General features: G+C 41.5%; 1 protein-coding gene across 1 annotated transcript; it reads right to left on the reverse strand.

Annotated features, from left to right (window-relative positions):
• Positions 1–1,473: 1,473 nt before the first annotated feature.
• LOC121047691 lies at positions 1,474–17,099 on the reverse strand. The gene is made up of 4 exons (XM_040503144.2): positions 17,032–17,099; positions 11,988–12,091; positions 10,227–10,321; positions 1,474–1,626 (listed from the first exon to the last, which is right to left on the reverse strand). Exons 1-4 carry the CDS (start codon positions 17,097–17,099, stop codon positions 1,474–1,476), a joined length of 420 nt encoding a protein of 139 aa, XP_040359078.2.
• Positions 17,100–19,387: the final 2,288 nt, after the last annotated feature.

Consider the following 19,387-nt stretch of genomic DNA (forward strand, 5'->3'; position numbering starts at 1 on the left):
TAAGGACGCCGAAGTACTAATCGCAAAGCAACGAGCGCATACGCAATGAGCTACGTTCTGTGGGAGCTCTTCACGGCGATAGGTAGGGGAGTACATTTGGTAGGGTAGCAGCCGATTCCCCTGGAGCGGTGATTGACAAAGTTCAGTTTCTGCTCCTTCAAGTTCTTATACACACCTGTACGGCGTTTGCGCAACTATCTCGTCGACATTCGGCTGATCGCAACATCGGGACGCCGCGCTCTTTGACCGGATTACACTATCCGAAGATTTCTTTCTTCGGGTACGCGAAGAATACACGATGACCCTGTTCGGTTGCTTTACCTAGATCCTATTTCTAGGGAATCGACCACACTCCTGTGATTGTGCAGAATGACGGTAGTTCTAGGAGATCGGTTGCGCACCGACAGGAATGTTGAACGAGGGCGGTCTTGGCGGAAGCCATTCGGGACTGCTTAACTCCTCGCCGGTCACAGGCGTGACGAATGAACCGCCGATTGCAACAATATTCATTTATGTTATGGAACAGGAAGGCGTTCTTTGGAGGAAGCCACTCGCTCCAATAATGCATCTCTCTCCTGACAGGTCAGATATTGGTGGTTAGCCGCCACATTAAAACATGTTCATGACCTATGGTCACAATTTTGAAGATTTCTGAATTTCTGGCTGCATTGACCCCTTTAGTTTAACATCTCACAAAAATGCTGCACAAGCGAGTTCAGAAAAAAAAATACTCACCAAATTAGCAATTTAAGCAGGTGCTAAAAGGAAGATTACATATATTTCGGTCAAAGAGCCGAGTTGAATGCCGCGCCAGTGAGACATCGACTCCCTTTCGTCACTTTTAAAAGCAAATATTTAGATAATAGTAACACAAAAAAAAACAACAGGAGCTTGATACCAGCATCTAACATTCCTGAACTCGGCAGATCAAACGTTTTTGTAATTAGTGCTAGCATATAAATAGATTGATTTAGATAACCGTATCTTCGATACAACATACTGTAATGAGCTCAATAAGGTAACTGACTTCCAAAGCTACGACTCTAAGTGTTATCCAGCACCCGCTAAAGTAAGCTACACGTTATACAAATTCAGTCAAGTGTACGGCTAACACGAGACAGGACTATACTGCACTGATCCAGTGTTGCGGAATCGTGAAAAAAGCAACGTAAGAACAACTGGAAGGTACAAAGGGAAACTGAACTTAAATTCACACATGTGAACATATAAAAAATATATGTCTCTATTTGACATGCAGTCAAATTGATTTCCTTTTCGTCTTTTTTGCTTTAACGTTTAACGTTTTGCAAATATCTAAAACAACGATTATGACAGTGCTGAATGTAGTCACATATTTGTTATAAATAAAACCGTACGCTCTTCTTTACAGTGGTGATTTTAGTGCTTTTATGTACTGCTATGTAAATCCAGCATCTTAAACAAGGCAATATAAACTGGGAATGAAGTTCTGAGTCACGTTTCACAAATCCACAGGTGATTTTGACGAGCTGGCTTCTCTTGTGGCTTGAGCGGATATCTGACTACAGCAAAACCAGATCCAGTCGTATTTTGTTCACTGAGCGAATATGTAACCTCCTCTTCGCCCGGAATAAAGGACACATTCATCTGTAAGTATAAAAATAGGATGCAGTTAGGATTTTTAAATTCTGAAGATTGTCTTGCGATAGTCTCTAACACAGCCTTAAAACGAGTTTCCTTCTTTAGCTTTGATGGGAACCATATTGAGCAAATCATTAATGATCATGAACTATTATCACAAGTAATGAATTAATCCGAAAGCCTCACGGTTATTGAATAGGTAAAATAAATTGACAACGTTCTTCGCTCCAACGCCTTGCAAGAATAACACGTTACTTAATATGTTGACGTCAACCAGCATTGGCTTTAAGGACGCGCGCATTTTCAACGTTGAAACCAACCGCCCACGGATACTTTTCTTGAAATAGTTACACATACAAACTGCTCTAGGAAGCATAAATATATATCTTGGCGCATTACTATCCGTCTACGTCTACGAGCATTGAGAGCCCCCCAAAATGCACCACGGTTAATGAAATGAGAAACGAAAAACTATTTTCTAAAGGCCATTAACACTGGATTACCTAGTAGACATAAAACGTGGGCTTCAAGGTAGGACTTGGTTGGGCGTCCCTCCTTTCTTTCTAAATTGAGCAGAGATATACCATGTGTATTACTGCGTCGATTTAAAAATTTGAACAATAAATTATGGATATACTGGACCTTTTACCCCTCAAATTTAATATTTTGGCTAATGTAAAAAAAAAAAAAAAAAATTCAGTCGATACAAAAGGTATTTGTGACGTGTGTATGTGCTACCGCCGCCGCTTAACCTTTTAATGTGCAGGGAATTTGTCAAGCTCCTTCTACAGTTTCTTCGTTCCCAGCCCCCACCATTGGTTGACTAATCCATTATTATATTTCCCATCTGCCTTGCCGAAATTCGTCAAGTCATGAGCTCCGCTTGGTAGTGCTCTGAATGTGCTGGGTGCACTAAATGCGCTTCGGTGATTTCCCACATCACATTGAGGCCACTGAGACTAAGGCAGTCAATGACACAGGGTTCCTTATCAATCCATCAGCCTAGCTGAGTGGAGTGTCTCGACTATTAAATAAGCTTTCAAGTTTATTAAATTGTACAGTTGCACCCTCGGCACATTGTACACACCACCGTTTTTGACGGAATGGGTGGCGATAACTGCACACCTTAATCTTCCCCACGATACAATAAAAAAAAATGTCGTACGTTGATATTTTGAAAATTTTCGAGCGTAAACTGTTGTTAGGTATTGCCTTCACCTGTAAGCGTGCATCTTTCCCAATACACACAGTACCCCATCTGCAATGCGGCGAACTGCGGCATACGGTACTACTACCGCCAGGTGCCGAATGTTCCGCAAAGCCGGATACGCACTGAGGGCGATACCCTTATCCGTAACGCCGCGCTCCAATTTTGTTCCATCTCTCAGCCAACATCGCCCAGGCGGGTGCACCAGGTGCGACGAGAAGGACTCTATTTTGCGCTCATTTTCTCCGCTCGAATTAACGGGAAACAAACCCGAGCTGGAGGGCCTAGATTTAGAAAAAAGGGAGAAACTAAAACGAGACAGAGCGTTTGCAATTTGATGGTGGACCGTCGTTCGCAGACTGGCCAGAAATGCAACTGCGTTGCGCTGTCGCGTGGTGTGGAGAAAAGCGGGCGGAAAATGCGCCCATGCTTGAGGACGACCGACTGTTCAGCTGGGTGATACTGGAAGTGTAGACAAGCCTTGAGCGTTTTCTTGTCTCTGGAAGTTGGCAACCTATCATTAAACTTTATAGTATGATTTACTGTGCCTATGGCGGGCACTATAGGTGGTAGAGTTTGACATCTATCATGATTTACGAGGAATAACTAAAATATTTAATGTGTTCGTGCTACCTATTTCGCGCGCGCGCATTACTATAGAACATTATCATAAACTGATGTTGGCTACGGTCTGCCGCTGAAACAATCGTAAAAACAGTAACTGAGCATTCGTGCTATTCGCATCCGGCACCTCGCATATTGTGCATGTGTTCAAGATGGTTATTTGCAGTTAAAAGAGCGCCACGTAGACGTCAACCATGTAAATCAGGTAGCAGTACATCAGCTGCTTTTGGAGCACATTTACGTACTAATGCTAATCACTGAATGAGCTTGCGCACCCTTCTTTATCACTCATAATTAAAGCCTTGCGTATCCGCGGGTTCCCCGCATATCATCCGCGAATATCCACAGTAAACTGGCGGCTGAGAAGAAAAATGAGTCAGATTTCGCGGATTGCAGATCGGATGCGCATTCCAGGGGCTGCGGTTGCGGATCGAATTCTGATATCCGCGGGTCCGAGTCTACATTTTCGCCGAGTCGGCCCACAAACGTGTGCGACCGCTCAGTGTAGTGTGAATACGCGAGTGATACTGTGAAGAGCGTCATCGAATGCATTGAGGGAGCAACCTACCCTTTAAATAAAGGTTGCCAATTGGGTGAAAAATTGTTTTTGGAGTAAAAATATATTTGATTATCACCAAAGACCGTTTCACAACGTTCAATCTCGTCGAAAATGTTGTCCTACAAAGATGTAAACAATGGAAGACCATCAGTCATCCCGGGAAACAGTGTTCTTCTTTGGCGGAGAGAGAGCAGAACACTTTTTGGGTCAAAGAAAACCGAAAACGTACAAGCCACAAGAGGGTAGAAGCTTGCAAGTGGTTCCTTCGCCCACAAGTAGATCGATGAGATTGAATTCAAACCTCTTAAGTGGCGAAACTTGCGCCAGCAAGGTTTTCCGTACCTCATACTTGTAGCGCAGTTTGTGCATGCCGCTCCAGCATCTAGTGCACTAACGGAGAAACCTTTCATTGGAGGGTATTGGGTACTAATTTAAGAGAGGCGAACAAGTCTGAATTCGTCCATGTGGACGATATCATGTTTATTTTACACAGCAACCTCGACGAGTAAAGCGTTGCAGGCGTGTGCGTTTTCCTTTTTTCGAGACTTGGTTCTAAGTCGTATTTAAGTACATGGCTCTGAGCATGCAGTTGAGGGATAGCGTTTTTAACTGAAAACGATAGAAGGTGTGGCCATTATTGAATATTGTGATATTTTCCCAGTAGTCTACAACCGCCTTACCACATGCACACGAATAATTTGCTGCGGTGAGTGAGCGCCTTCCCTCACTAAAGTTTTTATTTGTTTGGCCTGAATAAAATTATCCAACAGTATTAGTTCGTGCTTTGTTATTTTTCAAGCTTATAGTCTTTGCGTTGTCTTGAAGGGGGTTTTACAAAGCAAAAAGGAAAATAAATATTAACATTTTCTTTCTTGGAGCTCATTTTCTAGAGAGAGTGTCAGCTTTGTGGACTACCAAGACAATCTCATAACTGCGATCGTCTTTCCAGCGATGCCAAGTGCCTTTGGTGGGACGATCGCTTAATTTACAAATAGGATAAAACCGGATACGATAAAATGACTTTCCCCGTATTTTGCCTCGAAGAGTTATTTGTACCAAGCAAAGTAGACGGCTTGTGGATAGGATTCCGTGTTTTCCGAGATTATTTTTCGTCAAATTCGGGGGGTGTTTTTCGGGGTTTGTTTTTTCCCCGAAAATTCGGAGCTTATAGGAGTTTTTTTTTTTTTATTCCAAAATTTTTGAAATATTGCGCTTAATTTTGTCGTGTTTTTTATAAACATTAAAGTAATATCCGGGTGTGAACGCATGCTAAATAAAGAAAAATAAAACGCGCTTTTATATATTAATATTTCCTTTGCAGGACTTGGTGTTGCTTGCATTGCCATTGGCAATACTAATTTGTGCCATGGAAGAAATTTCACTCATTTAGGGCTTCGATAAACGTAGATTCCTTAAAAATAACCTCCTGGAGGCAGTCGCTCTGAAGCACGTATTCATCCTATCCAATTCCATGCTACGCCCCGCCCCGCGAGGTGGTTCGGTAAAGAATGTAATAGGGAAATTTCAACTGCCCCTCTTGGAACTTTATGCAATCTCCATGGTCCATAGCTTTGACTGCTACAAATACACGACCTCTCCCTTCCTCTTAAAACACAACTACTATGGCTCGAGCTGGAAACCAATACAGAGGCTTTTGCCGTGACCCGAAAGTACAATCACATGTCGTCCTGATCCTGGACGAGATGAGCGTCAAGGCCCCTTTTGTCAATGATCCGAGATTTGAAGGATAACTCTGTTGACATTTTCCCTGGACCATATACCCTGTGCCCTGATAAAACTGAATTGTAAAATATCTTGTATATTCTGTTTATTTGGGAGGCGGGAGCGGGGGAGAAAGATGGAGATCGAAATTCAGAGTTTAAATCCGAATTGACCAATGTTTTACAGGCGCGTGTTTTTCTGAGTTTTACGTATTTATCCAAAAAACAAACAAAAAACAACGAAACTCTAGTCATAGGTAGGACTTCGTGTTTTAGGAGTTTATTTTACGTCAAATTCGGAGGGTGTTTTTCGGAGTTTGATTGTTTTCCGAAACTTCGGAGCTTATAGGATTTCATTTTTGTCTGATTCAAAAATGTCAAAAATTCGGAGCGTAATTTTGCCGTGTTTTCTATAAAAAAAAAAAAAATATCCGGTTGTAAACGAATTCTACATAAAGAAAAATAAAACGCGCTTATATCAATTAATATTTCTTCAGCTGGATTTCCTGTTGGTGTCATTGCTATTGGCAATACTAAATTGACCCACGGCAGAAATTTCACACATCTGTGGTTTCGATAAACGTCGATACCTTAAAAATAAACTCCTAGAGGTAGTCGCTGGGAAGCACGTATTCATCCCATCCTATTTCATGCTACCACGGGGCCGCGCGAAATGATGTGGTAAAGGATGTAATAGGGAAGTTTCAACTGCCCCTCTTCCAATTTTATGCAATCTCTATGGTCCATAGCTTTAACTGTTACAAAAACACAACCTCTCCTTACTCTTAAAACACAACTAGTATGGTCCAAACCGGAAACCAATGCAAAGGTTTTTGCCGTCATTCGAACGTACAATGACATGTCGTCCTGAACCTTGACGAGATATGCGGTAAAACCCCTTTTCTGAATGATCCGAGATTCGAAAGCTAACTGTGGTGCATTTTCCCGGGACCATTGATCCGGTCCCTGATCAAACTTAATTATAAAGTACCGTCTTTATTTATTTTGTTTGGAGGGGGAGGGGGCATTGGCCCATAAAAATTCGGAGTTTATCGGATACATCCGAATCGACCAAATTTTTACCGGCGGGTGTTTTTCGGAGTTTGACGAATTTATCCAAAAACACGGAACACTAGTTATAGGATACCATCCAGATGTTTTTGCGATTTTTTTAATGTTTCATGCATGATTTATATCTTACTGAAAAATGAGTGCGCGGATTGAGGGTCGGACGCCCGTTCCGAATTTTGTGGATGCCGTTCGAATAGGGTGCCTCGGACGCGTCTCCGACTGTTGTATTTACCCCGTCCAAAAAAGTGGCCCCTTGATTTCAACCTGATGATGTCATAGAAGTGTCCTGCTGTCGCCGGTCGCGACCCTGGCGGTGTTCCAGCAGCCGTGGTGGATGTGGCAGACCACTGTTCGGCTGCAGGTCGTTCTCCATTGTAACAGTCCACAGAAGCTAGAGCAGCCGGAAGTCGAGACGTCTGGGACGCCTAAGAGACACCGTGACAATCGCGACACTCGCGTTCGCTGGTGCTTTTCGCCAGCATTTCTACGACCAACCATCAGGATCGCCACACGCAACAGCATGACACTCCGGCTTCTGTGACGTCATTTCTTGCTGCTTCGGGACCACTTTTGATCTATGGGCGGGATTGCACGCTAAGCACACGAGTCGGAGACTCGCTCCGGGAACCATGTTGGGATGGGATAGGGATACAATTCTGTAAGAACATTGCGGATGCGGTTCGGAAGCTGACACGAAGTCTGCAGATGCGGATCGGATGCTGATGATCAAACTGTTATCCGCGCAGGGTTTTACCCACCAAGCCCAACGTCCCAACCCCCCCGCCCCCCCCCCCCCCCCCCCACACACACATACACCCCACCTCCCCCACTCCCGTAACTTTTTGCACTGAAATCTGCAAATGGCAGAAATTTTACGCGTCAAGACCTAATCTAGTTCGATTTCGTGTTTGAACAGTCTTAACTCCGCCTGGTGGGAAAAGCAATAAGAAAGCGGTACTTAGTAACTCTAACAAATTTCTTCATCGTGTTCGACGTTTTGAAACCGGCTCCGCTCCTTGTTCACGGGTGAGTGGATGTGGTCCCAAAGGTCCAAAGGTCGCAACCTGTCATTATACTCTTACTCTCAGCATTTCTTTTTTATCTTACATTTTTTTTTTGTGTGTGACGCATCGCATCCCGTGTATATAGAAGCTTGCCTGCGTTTCGATGGATCGGTTCAGGTTGTTCGTATTCTTTATCTACCAAGATTGTAATAAGAGCTGTCTCCTCCAGTTCATTTATCTTTTGAGGATAGAAATGCTGTCGAACGATGACATCACCGGACTTCCCAGCATGTTCCGCCAGCGCGCGGCCTTAAATGTCCTACTTCACCTCATACTTATGTATGCGCAATCTTTTGTCACTCGCGTGGCACATGTCAGGCACTACTCTACCTGAAAAAACCCACGTCTTAATCAATAAGATATTTCACCTCCTAAAACTATGCCAGACAAACAGCTGATTTTCGTTCGATGGTCGCGTCTACAAGCAAAGGAGTAGCACAGTCATGCGAGCTGCAATAGTTGTCATGTCTGCCAACCTCGCAACAATAGACGCCATGGAGCAAAAAGCCCTAATATGTTCTCCCCCACACCTTCTCTGTATCTACGTTACATGGATGATTGATTTTGTGTTGTCGAGACCAACGAAGTTGACCGCCTTCACAAACACCGCAATTCCGTCGAACCGATTCAATTAACAGTTGAACGTAAGTCTTACGGTTGTCTTCTATTTCTGCATCTGTCTGTGAAAAAAACAGGAAACCATTTAACCTTCCATGTATAGAGGAAAGCAACGCACAGCGGTCGCTACCTAAACTTCTCGTCAAACCACCCCACAACTCACAGATCATGTGTACCCTTAGGGCTCTTTCGAAGTGCCCTCACGGTCTGCTCGACAAAAAATGTACCTAAAAATACCAGTAGTCTTTACAAAACAAGACTTCCTAAAAGCAACTACCCAAGAATAATTTGTGAACAAGATATACAGGAAACTACGTCGCCATACAGCAGCCAAGCACACGTACACCTCTAGTCGCATGTGCGTCCGGCACCTCCTTGGCATGAATGAGGTCCTCGCCTGCGCTCTAGAACAGTACGGCATCAAAGTTACGAAAAATCCCCATCTTCACCACAGGCCATCATCTTCCGATTCCAAAAATCGTCCCACACAGAAAAAAAGCTTAAGGGTCGGTTTACCGAATTCCTTGTGCTGAATGCGACACCTCGTGTGTGGGGGAAACAAAGAATTTTTCGAAACATCTCTGCATATATGAATAATGAGGTGAAAAAGGACATCTAAGGAAACTCGCCGGTGTGACATGCTGAGAAGACCTGATACATCATTGCCTTCGACAGAAGTTCCACCCTTGACAAATAAAGAAACTGGAGGATACGGCTTTCGCTAAAATTTTGGCATACACATAATGCGAAAAACAACTTGAAACAATGCACCGAAACGCTGGCAAGCAGCTATATACACGGGCTGCAAAACGTCACAAAAAAAAAACAACAACAACAGAAGACAAGTAAATAAGCATCGGGGAAAGAAGGAGACAACAATGAAAGATTGCGACCTTTGGAACCTCATAAAGTCATCCGTGAACCAGGAGCCGAGCCGGCGTCAAGAGGTCGGTCAAAAGGGGAACAAAAAAATTGGGGAGTGTTTATTAATTTCCCCTTTCATATCATTCAATGGTTCGACTTTGTTTTAAATGTACTTATAGATCTTATCTCTAAGTACAATGAAAGCCAGCAGAGCAAAATTTATATTTTAATGGCGGAGTGACAGCTGTCGGGAATTGACCGAACCACGGCAATTTTTTTTTTTTTACCTTAGGGATGGTGCAACCAATGCAAACAAGCACTCAAGCGCGCGGTTCCGTGGGAGATATTTGCCAGAATTAAGGTGCCGGCTAGACGTATTACAAAATTTACATAAGTAGGGCGAGTGTCGCGCCGTAAGTTATGTTGATCAAACACGCTGAGTACAACTTTACAAATTGCATACCACTGACCTCGTCTGCTCTCGCAGTCGGTCCTTGGTAGTTCGTATATTACAAAGAAACGAAAATTCTACCGAGGGCTGGGATATACATACAAATGGTTGACGGTCTGAACTATTCCAGATGGGAACCAAAACACATTTTTCTGCCCTCCCCCGTATTGTTTGCTTGAAAATTTGAAATGTATTAAGAAAGGGAGGGTTGCTAGTTGCGACGCTACTGGTTGACGGGCCGTTTTTTTTGCATAAGTCTGCTCCAATAAATATAATATTTGGAAGGTGTTGTCTCTGTTAAAGGGATACATTACTAGCAGCAGAAAAACACGCGAAGGTTTTATGCCTGGCAGCTTCATCGAAACGTCTATTCTTCATTTGGATTAGGCGGGATTTACCGACAAGGGGACGTTATGTGACAACTTACAAGGTCCTCTTCAGAAATAAACTTTGTTCTCATCCAAAAGCGAAGGAAAAATGGACTTGTGAGATGAATGTGTTTTTTGTAGTTCTTGTGCCCACCTGTTAGAAAGAGAACAAAATATTGTATGAGCTCACAAAAATATATCGTAATAAATTGTCCATAAAGAGGTTCCACTTCCAATATATATTTTTATTAAATAAAATTTATGAAAATTCCAAGAAAATAATCAATTGATTTTGTCTGAATTTTGAAAGACTGCGATACTTTTTATGAATCAATACATCACTACAATTCGATATTTAATGCAATAAAGTACTTATGATTCAGAAGGTATTTGGATCCAGAGGGTTTAGCGTGAGTGTACTCATTACGTGAAATAGTGGCTCTGCCTTGTGAAATTTTTAGTCAGCTATCAGGTAGTGCATTTGAGTTAGATAGGAACAAATGGCGTGGAAGGTGCATTAATTGTTTCTTATGAATAACGTTAAACCGTATCAACCATCTCTGAGACTGCTGAAGGTGAGCGGGTTGAACATGAATACATAAAATTGGAAGAATAAAACACGGAGGGGACAAGCACAGGACAACCAGGTTGTCCTGTGCTTGTCCCTCCGTGTTTTATTCTTCCAATTTTATGCATCTCTTAGACCCTCCTAGTTTTCGAAAATTTTTCTATATTTATTTTTACACGTGGTTTCTTAACTAATTGTTTTTCAAAGCGGGGACCGTTCTTTAAATACCGTTCGGACCATATGGCGTTTTGGCTCGGAGGAAATTATGTGGTGAAATTGACATCACAATAAGAAGCATAATTCAAAAATTACTGGCACATAATCTTCCTTATCATATATGATCGGTCATATAATCAATGCATTCACGACTGATAATGTTGGGGGCTAAAAAAAATACATTTCGTTAAAAAGCAAAGTCCGTAGGGAAATTAGTACATTCGTTTTTGCGTTTGTTTGAGCTTATTTTGATACTTAAAGAATGCACGGGGCTGCCGGAAGTTCAACCGAAGATAGGTATCGGTTGTTTTGGGCACCACGTAATTATTTGTGGAGTTTGTTTGTTGAGAATTTCCCGAAAGCCAGGTAGAGAGATAGCTTCGAGGTGTCTTTAGGAACTTCCTTCTATCGCATATTATACAGTAATAGACACCACCGCCGGTTCTTTTTTTTTTAGCGTTCAATTTTATATTCAGGCTAAAATGCACAAAAAATAATCAACGAATGTCTTAAAATCCGCTGCCTCTCCGTAAAATGTGTGAATTTTTATACAACAAAAATTTGTATCTAAACTGCAATTTCAGCATGATCATAAAGTGAAATATAAAAATATGCGTTTTCCATGGTGACGTATAATGGCAACCAGCAAGCCCCATGAGGACGGCATTCCTTGAAATGTCCCCAGTTTATTTTTTGTTATTTTCAAAATAACACAAATCATGCGTGCTCAACTTTAAAATCTGTGTTATCCACCTCGTTGGTCAGTTAAATTCTTTTTTATATCCATGGTGCGCGTGCATTAGTATACTTAGAATAATGTATAAAGGCTTATTAAGCTCATCCAAGTCTCAGGAGTATCGCTCTAAAATATTAGTCTTGCTACTGGTCACCAGTCTTTCATTTTTTTTGCTTCACAACAGTGATTATGTTATTTAGCATGCATGTGCCAAACAGCAAAAACATTAGTTTTACTCCACTCCTAGCTTACTTTAGAACCTGAGTGGTTTACAACACAAATCGATTATTTCGCGCTTACCTGTTAACCGACTGATAAGGAGGCCAATTACGATGGTTATCAAAGCACTGAAGAAGCTGCACCAATACGGAGACAAGCGAAGCAGATTAAATCCATCGCTGACTCTGAAAATGTGTTTCCAAAGTAGAAAATGTCTGGTCAGTTCAAAATCACTTCAGTTACAAAAGGCTGTTTGCGTTGGACGCAATTTAGAGAACCCCATGAATTTATAATATCCCGCAAGACTTATGAAAAAGTATTATCATGCACATTGGTTCATCATGACATTGATTGCTTCGTTGACGCTTAGAATACCAAGAAAAAACAAACTACAATGTTCGCTTTATTTAGAAAATTGTGGCCACTTATGGAGATCTCATGCGTATGTATCCCTACCTAAATAAAACATAAATGAGAGCAAAGAACACAAAAATACGTACCAAAATCCAAAATATATGACGGAATTTCTGAACTGTATGGGGCAAACTATTCTTTCAAAACAAGTCACGCAATGTAGGTATTCAATTGTTGCCCTAATTAGTAGTGCATGCCTTATTCTGATACATTTGACTGCGAAAACACTACAATGGCTGCAGTAGTCAGTGCCGAATGAATCTGTTTGACGATAATTACGCACATTCGCAGAAGAAATATCTTATTGCGTATATCGAAACCTTATTATCACGAACGAGTTATCTTTTTAGATACAAAGAAGTTTAAACCGATTGTTTTTTTAAGCCACAAATTTATGGAAGCGTATCTACAGGGTGTCACAAAAAAAAGTTACAGGATAATATAACTCTCAAAAAAAAATCTCGTCGGATTTTGAAAATGTCTTCAACTGGTCACATTGTTGTGCTAACATTTCAAGTCGGGACTCCGAGTCCAAAGGAAATTGGGAAATAAAAAGCGTTTTTTCAACGGCGGAGCGGCAGCTGTCGGGGAGACACCGAACGACGGCCATGTTTCTTTGCCTTAACCAGAGATGGCGCTACAGATTCAATGCACGCTGACTGGACGCGCTGAGTGAAAAAGCGCGCTTTTATCAGTTTTTGGTTCCGATGGATATTTGTCAAAATAAAGTTTAGTGAAAAAGCGCGCTTTTATCAGTTTTTGGTTCCGATGGATATTTGTCAAAATAAAGTTTTTAGGTTTTCAGTAAAGTTTCACTGAGCAGACAGTGTCATGCCATAAATATTAATAAATAAAACCGCCCAATGCTGCTCCAGAAATGACGTACCTTCGTCTACGACGGGCCTTGTCTCGTGCATCATCTGCTTTCGCAGTTGGACTTTTGAGTGAGACACGAGAGGCCGCCAAAAGTGCGCCCGAAAAAGCAGCGATGTGGTAGCTCCGAAGAGAGCCGCTGAAATCTGAACTGTGGTCTTCGTAGTTGCGGTCAAATACTTCATTCGCACACTGCAACCAGCTTCCAGTAACCAGTGTTACAAAATCCGCCAAGATTTTTTTTTGCGAGCCATATTTGATTGTAAATTTTTTGTGACACCCTGCATATGCCTTTACAAACAAGAAATAACAATATGAACACTAGGTGATCGTATAAAATTTTATTTAATACAAAAAAACATGCAATTTTGAGCATATGGCCAACACTTTGCTAAATTAACCTACTTTTTTTTTCAAATTCCAAAACTTTAGCGATCGATATTTTATGGTTTTGCAGCTAATGTTACGAGCATAGGATCTATTGAGATCGAGATCTCCACGCTGAGCCAGGGGTAGCTCTACCAGGGGCGCGTCAGGTACTGACGAGTATGGGAATTGTGTGAACTAGCATCCATGCCTCCAGATTTCTCAGAAGGATATCTTGTTGGTTTTAGTTGCGACTATGCTTTTGCGGCAGAGTGTAGAACCGAATCTAACATCAAACCAAAAACCAGAGCACACACTGTAGTTTTGACTAAACAGGAAGTAACCCTCTACCAAAACCGAACTTTTCATATTGAGCCCAAACCGAAACAAACCCCTATCCTCATGGGACGCCTACCGGTTCATTGAAACACGACAATTAATAATTTATTCATTAAAATGTACTTCGATTCTTCTTTATGCTGCTTCGTCACGCTCAATAGAATGAACCACTGCAGTGCATTATTCTAAGCAAGCTATTCTAATAAATGTGTCTGGTTCGGCGTAATAAAGTGTAATTCGTGCCGGTTTTTGCGGGTTGTGGCGTTAACTCAATTAACTACTCGAGACGGTATCATCAGCGGGACACTGTTCCCTGAACAAACGGCAACGACGTGGAGACAGCTGAATACAATTGAGGAGAACATGAATATTTTACATGTATGTGCTGCACGACTTGGAATCGTCGATTTGGGGGCAGATGTAAACTCTTATATATGATTACGCCAAGAGCCTTCACAGTTTTTTCGTGCGCGTGTGTGTTTGTGTGCATGTGCAGCCGTGCGTCCGCGTGTGTGCGTGAATGTTTGTGTGTGTACATGTACATGAAAAAGAACTCGACGGCTGTCAGTGAGGTTTTGTTTTGAAGGTGCAAAACATGAAGACGCCAGGAAGCGAAGTCAAAAGGTGTGCGACACTGGGGCGCCGGTCGCTGCTACACCGATTTCTCCGTGATCCAAATGCTGACTGGGAAAACAATTTTTGTTGTTGTTGTTTGTGTTTGTGTGCGTTTCCAATTTAGTATGCAGCCCATTTACGTTTCTCTGTTCCTTTTTTACTGAAGAATCATTAAACCACCAATCGATGACTTTCCGCATTTTAGCTCAATCATTCCAGGTCTTTGAAGCGGGCAGTTAGCAATAACGGTGTGTTCTAATACCTGCGGTGTCACTCTGGGTGCTGGCTGGTTGACTTCAGCTGTGAGTACATTTATTTATTTATTTATTTATTTATTTAAACATTTAACGGGCAGTTGGATTACCAAGAAATTGGACTACCAAGAAAATAGCTAGGAATGGTGTTTACGTTAAAAAGTCAAGTTCACAAAACGAAACCAAAGATATATTCATATTGATGATCTCGTTTTCCCAGCCCCGGTTCGGATGACCACATTGTTGGTAGTATTTTGAAGGCAGATGATTTCAAGTGAACATGTATCTTGTTATCAACTGAGAGGTGTATTTCTTTTCTTTTGTATAGCGCATGAATTGCAGAGGATGCCGCAGTCTAAGATGCAGAAATTAACCAGTATAAATCACGTCTCGCTTGGTACGGAACCGGCAAACAAACCGATATTTCAAATGCATGACTGAACTGGAACCGATCCGGACAAAAACAAAGCAAGTGCACCGGAACCCGAAACAAGTCGGAATTATAACCGCTCCGAAAACCTGTTTTAAAACCGTTTTTTTGTGTGTGTGTGCGTTTTTTTAGAATGTTTAGATTTGCAGTTAAGTTCAAAATTAATCATAGCGCACGATCACTACCCTACTGAGAACTAAACGGCGACGTTAATTCGTGACGTTCCTGTGTTAACGAGGAGTATAATACTCTGCCCTAAATTGGTTTAAAAAACTGCATGTTCCAATTTTACGCCACCCGTCAGGAAGCGATAAGGTTTTGTCACGAGAGTACCTAACATTCATTCTGCCACTATTCACGTGGTAAAACCAAACGACCTGTTATATGAAGATGTAAAAAATATGGAACCGCTCCGAGACGAAAATAGATAAAAAAAAAGAAAGAACAAAGGACATCCCCCTCGAGACATCCTTACACTGGTTCACATTCTTGGAGCGAAGTTTAGCCAATGTGGTATTACTGCTGAACATAGATGTGCGTAAATATTATGTGATGCATGACCGCACGCGGGTACATGCAAAGCAAAACCTATAAAAACGGCAGGTTATGAGCGTATTATTGCAAACAATTAATTATTATAAACTAATTTCCCTTGTACACAGGGTTGTTCGCGGTGCACCATCATTTAATCGTTTTGATCATCCTATATTACCACAAGCAAAGAACACGGGATTCTTTGGATTGGAAAATTGAGATTGCTACACTATGTCATTAACTTTACGACGATATTCCTCTATTTGAATCGCTTATTCCGGACCGGTCACAGTCATGTCAAAAACAATATGAAAGAAAGTTGGGCGAGTTGGTTGATCATCTTGCATGGTGGGAACAGCAAAAATTTGACACCGAACAAGGAACGAGAAGTGCACAGGCACAGCTCCGACTATCAACTGTGTCAACTCAGGGTTTAATTTCCAGCGTACCAGAAAAGCTAAAAAAAGGGGGGGGGGGAGGGGAAGGAGGAGGAGGATAGGAGAAAAAAAAACAATATAACCAATAAAATAATCCTACCGCGCCAAATCATTTTAACACATGCCTGCCACCATTCTGATAAGACGTACTTCATCAACCGCCAGGAATACCGACGATGCTTTAACACATTCGTCTTTCCTGTCTTCCCCTCCTGATATAATGAAAGTGCTTCATATATTTCTATGGCAGCCTTTATTTAGGCAGCGCTAATAATGAACTTGAAGCTAAACATAACCCCCACCCCCCTCCCCAAGCCCAAATTCCCTGACACTGTTTTTTTTTTGCTTTTTTTTTTAAGAAATCCGTCATAATGAGAAAGAACGGGAGGGGAGATTATTTCTAAAGAGAACTGACCTCCTCAGATTACCAAAAGGTAATGACCTATGGATAAAGATATGCATGTGAATTTTATTCTGGGTGCTTGCATCGTGTGCCTTTCTTTGGTTTTGTTCGCTTGACCTGTTATGTTCAGCAAATTGTCGAATGAGGATAACAGACGGCCTCTAAGTTTGTTTGACAAATGGCATGGCGGGCATTGGGGAAGTGCTGGTTTATGCACCAAAACTGATAATGCTGCAACGGTCGGCGCTTACAGCCCTGCTTAAGAAAGAGTTTATGTTAATGTAGAGATTTCTACTCTAATTAAATATTTCAATATCCTGATTTTATGAGTGTGCGGCGCATTAAATATTATGCCATTCCTAACTACCTCACGAGCAATTACTTAGTGTGAAGTCAAGCTCTTTGAAAGAGGCCCGAGAACCTAATAGAACTGAGTGACCTTGCTCGTTTTAACACTCACTCGTTCTCGATGAGATAGGTTGCGTTTTTTGTCAGGGTGACGTTGTTGTGGCATAGGTCAACAGACATGGGCATTCGTGTTGACGGGTGGCCTTCATTTATTCTACTTAGTGAGTGCCACACCTGGAGTCCGGTTGAAAGCAGTGCGGAGCCTGCAGCGCCCTACGTGAATTGTTCGAAAAGAAACATTTATTATCGAAGACGTTCGTGCTTTTAAGATAGGCAGCACTATATTTATTTTGTGCCGGAGTCTGAAATACAAACATAAAATTATAAGATGAAAGTGAAATAGATTGCGCGTTATGAGGTAGGTATGGTTGTTGTCATGGAATTTGTTTCTTTATTTTAGACCTAATATTACGTGTCGAATAGACAATAAAATGCCGCCTACCGAATGACTTCTGCTCAGGGTTCAGTTGCAACAAAGTTGCTTTTGTCAAGTTTGTCGCTTTGTGTAGAACAGTGTAAAAATATCGAACATAGTGTTAATAATATTTGAATCTTGATTCTCAGGTAAGACAACTGAGGGTTATTATGATTAGTATGGGCCTAGTGGTGAAAAGGGAAGGGGGAGAAGCGAGAGGTTAAGGAATGTTTAGTATAGCACTTCTACATTTAAAATATTATATGGTGTCCGATTTTTTTCTGTGTCTAATATTTTAGTGAGTAAATAAACAAAATGGGTTGCCTTTCCCATTCACTCTAAACAATTAATACAGATATTTTGTATTGTATTTTAGTTTCTGTATGCACTCACATAATACTTTTTTTTTCATATAACTTCCACTTTAGAACAAAAGTTTGACGAAACGAGCCGCTATAATTTCTTGCACATGAAAGTACTTATTCCTTCGCTACTCACCGTGGTGTTCACCCAAGGAAACGCAATCGCGAGAAGAAATATTCCGACAAAGGGACCTGTAAAGCCACTGTAAACAACTACGAATACCTGCAAAAAAACATTTACCTTTTTATGTGTCGAAACATTGATGGTATAAGCTTTCTTAGGTAAAACATCTTTCATTGCTACATTTTTCCAGATTTAAGTTTATTAACCATACAGGGTGTTTCAGCGAAGGCTCTAAACACCCGTAAAAATAGTCAATTTGAGAGAAAAAAAAACTCTTTCAGGGACGGACTGCCAGCCGCGACAGCCATAGGGAATAGAAAACAAAACACATGATAATTAAATATATATAAATGGAGAGAAAGCAAATGAACGTAGTGGAGATATTGGCAGTCTCGGATATAAATAAATAAATAACATATTTTATTTGTTTCATTTTCAAATTACTCAAAATAAACGTTTGGATATAATGAGAAACTTTCTAGACATCATCGAAAACCACTAAATTAACTGATTATAAGAGAAATAATGGCAGGGAGAGCATTTTAGCGCCTTCCAAAAAACCCGCAATTGAGACGTCTCTAGGTTTCGGTTACTTATCGGACTTTAAATACTGAAAGGTAGTGCAATTTCCCTTCTACTTGCATTTTCCTCTCTTACATCAAGGGTAATCCTCCTTGGCCTCCTTCCGCGCCATGCCCCCCACCTCCATGTTTGTCCAAAGCCCACAAGACGCGCGCCCTCGTGCCGCACCGCACTTGTTTGTTTTCCCATTTGTAGCAGAGATTTCTTTTTTTTTACTTTTTGGATTATGAAGACAGTTTTGCTTTCTAACGTGGAAAAACTAGGTTCGCGCACCTTAATTTGAGTTGTAAAGCAAGGAAAGATGTATCGATCGGTGAATGCAAGAACCAACCAGAGTCGGAATCGCTCGTTTGTGAAGGCAAGCTTTCTCCAATTCTGCTGAACGCAGACGATTAAAAAATGACAATTTTGCCTTGAGTATTTTTAGTCATCGGCATGCACTGCAAAATAAATTGCGTTTACCCGCTTATTGCAGCAAGAGTTGAGAGAAGGTACACATAGCATGTAACTCTCCATGCGTGTAAATAGAGTTTCGTAGGCAAGGACTGCGTCGCTAGAGGGAACTAGCACCGTCGCTTTGAGCATGGATTGAGCAAGTACTCACAAGGCTCGCAATCCTGAGAGTACGCTCCACTAAACCTTTCTAGTATCTTGAACAAAGGGCATTTGGACATCTCCCAGCATATACATCCTCCCACAAAAAAAAACAAGAAACACAAAAAAAACAAAAAGGAAGACGTCACAAGCACAGCAAAACAACCCTTTTTGTTCAGGATGTCGTCATAAATCATAAAGTTCTCGTCTCATAATCGTATTAGGCGATATTCATCGGCGAGACCGAAAGGAACGTGTAATCCGATCTAGAGTTTTACAATGACTAACCTCGCAGAGTCTCCCTCAGAGGCCGTCGAAACGTCTCCGAACG

The sequence above is a fragment of the Ixodes scapularis genome, unplaced genomic scaffold (assembly GCF_016920785.2).
Source record: "Ixodes scapularis isolate PalLabHiFi unplaced genomic scaffold, ASM1692078v2 PGA_scaffold3__209_contigs__length_174095766, whole genome shotgun sequence".
Classification (NCBI taxonomy): domain Eukaryota; kingdom Metazoa; phylum Arthropoda; class Arachnida; order Ixodida; family Ixodidae; genus Ixodes; species Ixodes scapularis.

What these genes read in the sequence shown, in the direction of transcription:
- LOC121047691 (XM_040503144.2), bottom strand. Translation starts at nt 17,099, where the DNA reads ATGTCTGTTGACCTATGCCACAACAACGTCACCCTGACAAAAAACGCA. An exon ending in ACCTATCTCATCGAGAACGA is followed by an intron (nt 12,092 to 17,031) that starts GTGAGTGTTAAA and finishes ACACATTTTCAG; the next exon opens with AGTCAGCGATGGATTTAATC. An exon ending in CCTTATCAGTCGGTTAACAG is followed by an intron (nt 10,322 to 11,987) that starts GTAAGCGCGAAA and finishes TCTTTCTAACAG; the next exon opens with GTGGGCACAAGAACTACAAA.